Source organism: Sitodiplosis mosellana, unplaced genomic scaffold (genome assembly GCF_009176505.1).
Source record: "Sitodiplosis mosellana isolate CC-2019 unplaced genomic scaffold, AAFC_SMos_1.0 Smas_scaffold_22, whole genome shotgun sequence".
Lineage (NCBI taxonomy): Eukaryota > Metazoa > Arthropoda > Insecta > Diptera > Cecidomyiidae > Sitodiplosis > Sitodiplosis mosellana.
In genome coordinates, this window is record NW_022595264.1 from 151,288 (window position 1) to 159,632 (window position 8,345).

Consider the following 8,345-nt stretch of genomic DNA (forward strand, 5'->3'; position numbering starts at 1 on the left):
CACACATGTGTGAACACACACGTTGTTGCTTTTTTTCTCTGCAAAGAGAGAGTTTTTTTTTCTTCGTCTTGTCTTGTCTCGATGTTTATGGCAAACGAAAACCGGGTCATGATTAAATTTCTGTTTCATTTTCAGTTTAGTTTAAAATTTATCGTCAATCGATAAGCACGAGTCCATCACGCATCATTACCACGCACGCATATCCATCTATCGCAGCACCAACGCATAGTTGCAACTCTCTGCTATTGATTCTTTCTGTTTGGAATGATCGAAATATAAACGAAAATTTCTTATTGGAAACGGTTCATAATGTCATCATTCGACAGATTCTAGTAAATCTCTGCTGTTGCATTGAAACAAAATCGGCCATAAAACAATGAGTGAGTAAAACAAAGTGGCTGCCGTTGATGGAAAAGCAAAATTGAGCGATCAAATCACATCTCTCACTGACACACTCATTCGTGCATATAACGCTTTTGTGGTAGCAATCCGTGTGCTTTGTGTTCATGTGTGTTAGCCGCATTAATTCGTTGATGATGATACACCAAGACAGACCGTTACTGTAGCACGAGTGATCAGACATCCAGCGATCTTGTAACATAAATGCTGCACATCACTCTGTTGCCGCTACAATTATGTTTTTTGTGAATCTTTAAGAGCTGTGTCGTCATCATAACTTGGATCATCATCGGTTCGCATCATCACCCATCAGATTCTGTAGCGAATAAAAAACGAAACTTACTTTCAGTGTTTTTACTTTCATTGAAACGAAACGAAAAGAGATAAACAAATAAGAAGAGAAAAAACACAAATTATTTCACTGCCCGTTGGAATGCTTGTGCCGTATAAAATCCGTGTGTATGTGGGTGATATCGGAATCGTAAAATTTTGATTGGTTCGAAAACGTGCATATAAATAAAATAAAAGAAAAAAAACTCACGTAAAAAATTGAGAAACAACAAATTTTGATTTTCAGTGTTGATGAAACGGCTTCTTGTGCAGCAATACTGTGAGAAAATGTATGAATAAGATAACGCCAAAGTGAGACATTTAATTTAACCCACAAAATTAAATTCAATTTTCGTGAAAAGACTGGCGAGATTTTATAAATGTGTGAATAGTTTGATAAAAATTTTAAAAAAGATGCAAACATTATTTATTGGATTAGCTTTGCTCGTAAGCTGTAAGTATCAACACCAAAACTATCTAATTATTTCTCTCAAGACTTTTTGAAATTTTAGCGAGTGATTGAATCAAGGCCATTACACAAACACAAAAAACAACAAGCACTTGTTCGGCAACATTTTTTTCTGATCTCGAACTCGCTTGAACTCTTTGCTCTGGAATTAAATAATTACATTGAACACAGGAGTCATGAAAACAGTGCAAATTTTTGGCGAATACATCAAATTGCCGCGAGAGACGAGTCATTTGTGTTTATCGTTACTCCGACAGCGAATATTCGAGCGCTCACTTAAGCATGTTGCGCAAAACATTGATCTCGTATCATACAAAGCGTCGATGTGATGAGCGTGTTATGCAAATACCAGGCATTGGATAGATATTCCATAGATAGCTGCGAGGTGACATGAATATGGCTCGGCCATATGAATGCTGTCTTCAGTATCATTTATGCCGTCGTTATCACACGTTTTCGAAATTTGATTAACGAATCTCTGAATGAGAGACTCTTAATTGGACCAATTATGTTTTAGCACGTTGCTGGGTGACCTTTGAAATCGTATTGCACCTGAAGGTCGAATACGTACCCAAAAAAAACTTTTAAGCCATACATAATCGAACAAAACAAAACCATACAGTACACACACACATGGTCTGTGGCGGTGAAACCGGATATCACTTATTCATTCAACTATTTTTATTTATTTACTCAATAAGCAAATAAACTCAGATTTCACCTAACTTTTCCTCTTGGCTATGTTGTTTTGACTCTTCTTTTTTGCGCCATATTACACTCAAACTAAACTGTAAACCGTTGTTGTTGTTTTTCTCGTCGCATTTTGTTGTGTCGTTGCGAGTACGAAAATAAGTCGGTGTATGCATGAAATTCAATTTGAAAGTTGAATATTTGTATGTGAGTGCAAAAACTTGGCGAATTTACTTCATTTGCATGCCGAAGCAGATTGGAATTGCATGAGATAAGTGTGTAGTGTGCCGAGGCTCAAATGTCAATGCTCAACCGTTGTCGTATCGACACTATGTACTCATGTATGAAAAACCCCAAACGGAATAGTGTGAAACAATTAAGCGGCTAGTTTCATACACTTTTTCGTCTATTCATGTATTCAAAGTGGTTAAATTTAGTCATTATGCCTAGACTTTTATTGCATTTATGTAAATGAACGTACTATATGCGGTGGCATAAATCACCAGACATTTCAGCCGGGCAACAGAACTGACTTCAAACAACGATATTGCGGATATTGCGGTGCAAAGCACTCGATTGTCAGTATTACGAAATGGTTTTTCTTACTGACGTGAGTGACTGGATTGTGCGGTTAATTCACACATAAAATCCGAGAGTCATGAATCGATTTCGTTCATCAACAAAGGTCGAAATTTTAAACTTAGATAGTCGCTTGCTAGTTCGAATTAGTATGGAACCGCATAGAGCCTAAGATGAATTGAATTTTATTTAATATATGTGTGTGTGTGCGTTGCACAACCGCTTCTTAATTACGACCAATTTTAATTTAGTTTGATGTTTAGTTACCATTTATGTTCATTTTTCGAGTCGGTTCTATTGCTTCAATGAAGCAATGCTTCATTCACCTGAATTTCCGTTCACTTCCAATTACATACTCTATTTGTGTGCTCATAAAAAGTTTGAATTCATTTCAATTTTTTTCCGCTTATGCGTTTGACAATAATTTTGTTGTGTCCACAAACGATAAACAACACAAAGAGAAAACATTGTTATTGTCTACGATCAAGAAAATGATGGCTAAATAACATGTTGCGTATGTGAATCGGTCGGCGCTCGTGCACAATATAAAGCGAAATCAATAAATATGCATTCAGCACACTCGTTATTTATACTATTCATATACAGAAGAGGCAGACATATACACAATCTTTGAACGGAACAAAAGAAAATCGACTTTCGTAAGGTTCAGAAACAACGAACGCAATAACTGTGATTAGCAAACGACATAAAAGTAATGAGTGTCTTTCATCATGGCATTTTGAATGAAAACTCATTCACAATGATGACAAATCACAAGAGTCCGTACTTTCTGTTTCAGAAAAATGAATTAAAAAACAAAAAACACACCAAATCCAAATGATGGAGCCATAAAATACCAATCCAATCATCATTTGCTCGTGCTCAACATTCATCAGGTGATGAATGCAACGCTTGTAAAAGTCAATGAATTCAACCGAAAATGAAACAGGCACTCACAAAAAGCGAGATTAAATCATAAAACCTGTTGACATTGACACAGAATAGCCATTGGCTTGTGTTTCGATTAATTCGTGCTGGTTTTTTTCTTTCTTTCTTCTGTAACCGTTTGGCTTTTAGTATGCGCGCTTTGGCTTGCCGCTGGTATGGGGTTTTTATATCGAACATTCAACGTCGAAATTGAACCAAGCTTAAAGGTGAGCAACGATGGGAGAACATGAAATTTCTGATTTCATTCGATGGTTCTCACCGTAACTACTCAGATTTATACTGAAAAGGTCATTGGCATACCTACATTTTCATACAATTTCTAAATGCAAATTTAAAGTTTATTTATGCAATGATATTTATTGCGATTTCCAATCATCGACTCAACGATAGAGACAAGTGATTTTTGATCTCATACGAAATCAATTTCGAAATTAATTCAAGGAAAATTGGTGAATAAACCATAATGATGATGGTAGATATGTATATCTGTTTCATTGGTGGCCTAAAAATCTCCTTTTAATTACGAATCCAATGAAAAACGACAGACAAATAAAACCATCGAATCAAATAAATGGATATTTCCAAACCGCAAATAAGTGCGCATTAATTTGCCTTGCTAAATTGTATTTGCAGTGAAGAACAGTTGATCAAGCATCCATCAATCTCTTTTGTACTGACAACGCAAAATACCAACCTACTATTAGCTCTCTTTGTTATGCCATTTTCAAAATTAGCATTGGTATGATGACGGATCATTATTTCTTGAGAAACAGCCTCGATTTATTGCCGACAATTCAATGAGATTATTTGGGTAGTTATAGCAGTGCTCTTCTTAGAATACCAAAATATACGTTCATTTTTGATCTTGAATACTTACAAGTGAGTAATATAGCGCAATTACTTGGATGATAAACACAGAAAATGCTCTATAAAACGAGACAGCCTTGATTTTTTTTTCACTAGACAAAGACTCATTCTGGATCTATTTTCATCTAATTGGAGCTCAGTAGGGAAAGCCAAATTCAAAATGCGTAGTTAAAGATTTCAATTTGAAAACATTGTTGCTCTCAAAGTAATTTTGCTTTTCGTTCCATCGAAGCGTCATACTTTATAATGAATCTATTTTCGTGGAGATTCATTTGGTCTTGAATCTGTTTGCAAACAAATGCTTGAAACTGCATCCGATTGGATACAAAGATGGGAAAATCCGATTAGATAAATTCTACTATAGATAAATTCTGCTATCTATAGATAAATTATAAAAAAAAAACTATAGATAAATTCTGCACATTTAGCATTATTCGATGTTAATACTATATCATACGATTGAGAGTGAAATTTGCTGATTATATATTATTCTTCATATCTATCGTTTAAATAATTTATGATGTTCTATGTCTGTATGTAGATTGCAATGGTCTCATCGTGCCGCAGGAGTTGCCATCCGTGTTATCGTTAGTCTATTCAAATATTCCGCCGATAAAAAAGGGAACCGATTCTCGTGTAGGCTTTGGCTTTCGACTTGGTGAGCATGCCGACTTTCAAGTGCTATTGGAGCTTGGTCCCCAGAAATTTACTAAGCCCTTAGGTATGTGTGATATATGTTTACAGCCATGGAAAAATTGAATTATAGCCGGCAGCAAACTTTCGAAGCAGTTCAATTCCATTAATTCAATGTGGCTGTATTTTTGGGGAATTCCATTTTTCAAATGTTTCTCTATTTTGGGAAAAGGTTCGTCCGCTGACGACTCGGACACCAGTAAACGTATGGTTGATCAAATCGATTACAGCAAAAAAATCAAAGTAAGAAATTCCTAAATATAGAGTTTTAAATCCGATTATTATTTGCCAATTTGTCATATATGTATTTTTAGCCAGTGGAACCGACCCCTGAGAGTGGAAATAGCTTTTTGAATAGATGGGCGAGTGACATGAAATCAAAAGCGCCACAAAAAACGTACAAACCGCAAACGGATACCGCTGAAAATGATTCGCTGAAGGCATTATTCGGTCCAAAAAATCAATATCCAATTCCAGCGGCACCTGTAATACCGGAGACGTCACTGCGTCAGCTACAGCAGCTAATGTACTCGAAACAAAATGTTCCCATTCCACCGGCGGTGGGAACATTGCCGTCTCGGACGATGGAAGCGCACATTGCTCTAGCCGCACGTGAGAGCACTGCCAAACCGAAGAAGAAAGAAACTAAAGTGGATCTGAGTGATGTTTCGCTTGATGATTAAATATGTTGACCAATAGTGGTTTTTCCATTAGGTTCGCTAACGTGCATCGCATTTTGATTTGACCGAAAATAAACATTGTGATTACATTATTATTATCGTATTTTCTTTTTCGGTAGATGTTAAAAAAAACAGTGACCGTCCAAACAAGTTGCTGCAGATGGTGTCAGACGCAAATTACATCATACAGCCGCCGCCACAACCCTTCTTGTGTAAATTTTGTGCATATTGAATAGGTTATTTAAATAAAACCTAATGTAGGTATAGACATCTTTAGTCGCTAATTCGCCAAGTAGTCTTAGACTAACTCTCCAAATTACAATGTAGTAAAGAAAATCCATTTATTTGAATAAATTTAGAGACTTTGATACAGTAAACAATTCACAAATATTCAAACATTTATTCAATGAAAATATAGCTACAATATTATGTGTTGTGTACTTCCTATTGAACACCTTTGCTATGACTGTTTCGCTTTTTTGTCCTCCTTTGATTTTTTTCGGCGTCTCGTTAAGATTTTTCTTCCACTGGTTCGTTCAGTGCCATTGCGGTGTACATAAATGATTATGCCAATTTTTGTTTTTTTTTTCATTTTTGATTCTTCAGAAATAAAAAGAATTACATTGGTAATCCCGAACTTTTCCGTACCGTTGGCCTGCGTTGTTCGTAGGTACTTTTGGTTATTTTTTGTGAATTTTCTTGAAATAAAGGCAGTGAAAATATAATAATGAAAATAAAGTGAAAAATCGGTCACTTTAACTAAAACTTCGACAATTTTGTATGAGAGGTACTCGTAAACCGATTCTCATTGGCTTTAAACTTTCTGAGGTTTCATTTTTTGGAGAAAAAATAAGATTCTGAAAGTTTCATTTGCAGAAGTTTGATTTTTTGTCCTCAAGTTTTGTCGACATTTTCTTGGAAAAAATTGAGGGCCAAAAATCAAACTTTTGCAAATGCGATCAACATAAAACTTTCAGAATCTTGTTTTTTCTCCAAAAAATGAAACCTCAGAAAGTTTTGGTATCTCCCATTCAAAATTGTCCATAAATCCGTAATTTTAGTCGAAATTTCAAAAAATTTGTATGGGAGGTACCCGTAAATCGATTCCGATTGGTTTTAAACTTTCAGAATCCTATTTTTCTCCCAAAAAATGAAATCTTAGAAAGTTTGGAACCAATCGGAGTCGATTTACGGGTACCTCCCATACAAAATTGTCAATTTTTTGAGGTTCTTCTTAGAGCAAGTACCCCAGGATCAAATCGAAAATGGCTCATCTTCGAACTCAAACTAAGCTTTTCGGATACAATACTTTTGGCATTTCCAGATTTTGATTATCTCAATTATATTTTGAGTTATCGTGTTTACAAACAGCTACGACAACGACGACAACGACGACGACAACGACGACGGCAACGACGACGGCACACGAACGGGAAAGTGTCTCAAAAAGTGGTTTTCTATACGTTTCATGAGTTTTTATGATGATCTAAACCAATTTTGCAAAAAAAGTTTTCGGGACCAATTCCTATACTTTCCCTTGACACGTTGTGTACGGAAAAGTAAAATTGATTCACACTAAAATTCACACGAGCTTATTTCAATCATAATTTGCAAATCAAATATTTTTAGTTGCTACTTTTAAATATTTTTTCGGTTGTTGCCCAGTGGATCCAAGATAAGTATTTTGGGTTTTTCGAAACAATTGCTGCAAGGGTCTATATTATGTTTTAGAAAAACGTCGTGAACTAAAACAATAAACAAAAACAAAATACATGTACATTATGTGCATAACAGGAAAATACAATCAGCATATTTCAGTACCATGTAATAGAAACATGAAGAGCATAAAAGTGATACAACTATCGGGTAATTGGTCCATATCTTTAATTTTATGACCGTTGGAAAAGAGTGCGTGGCAATATATCCATGTAAATAAAAACACTGCGATCAAAAGGTAATAATACATATAGAATTTATCGAATCCAATTCTTTGCCAAAAATTAATCCATTTATTGTGCATTTTAGATTCCTCCCCAGATGATAAACAAGAGACATAAAAAGCACCTGTAAGATTTGACATTGTAGTATTAATTTTACTTATATTGAAAAAGAATTGGTTAGATTAAGAACGAGTTTAGTAAAAGGACCACTTAACCGACTCAAACACACTCTCTTCAATGGTGGCGCTTTACGCATACACAATGAATACACGATATGCTTGACTGATAAGCAAAGCATAGAATATACAGAATACTATTCAATGCATATACGGACTCGGCTGCGTTTCGAATCCATTGATTGTGAGTGCAGGTTAAAAACCTGGAGAGTCCTGACAAGATGTCAATTTTTCATTTACTTTTCAATTGGAATAAAAGGTTACCCAGATTTGTCTGAGATTTTGGAATTCTTTTTCGCCTCATCCTACACTTCAGATGGTTCAGATAAACTCGATCTTATTCAAGCAAATTCGAATATAACTTCGGACTATTTACCTTCAAGATAAATAATGTTGTTATAGCAACAAAACTCTAAAGATGGTATTTTGAAGTAGCATATCGAAAATAAATTAACTACCGTCAGTGAAACGATACACTTAATCATCAAAATGTATCTAAATGTAGCCGATAACGTCAAATTGTTTTGCCTTTTCTGTGATAGAAAAATATTATTCTTAGTTTGTTCAATCAAAT

At 35.1% G+C, this 8,345-nt stretch overlaps 1 protein-coding gene across 1 annotated transcript; it reads left to right on the plus strand.

Moving 5' to 3' along the window:
• Positions 1-26: 26 nt before the first annotated feature.
• Positions 27-6,043, plus strand: LOC129568787 (uncharacterized). Its single transcript, XM_055447063.1, has 5 exons — positions 27-1,183; positions 4,824-5,003; positions 5,148-5,218; positions 5,290-5,689; positions 5,775-6,043. Exons 1-4 carry the CDS (start codon positions 1,144-1,146, stop codon positions 5,656-5,658), a joined length of 660 nt encoding a protein of 219 aa, XP_055303038.1. The 5' UTR covers positions 27-1,143; the 3' UTR covers positions 5,659-5,689; positions 5,775-6,043.
• Positions 6,044-8,345: the final 2,302 nt, after the last annotated feature.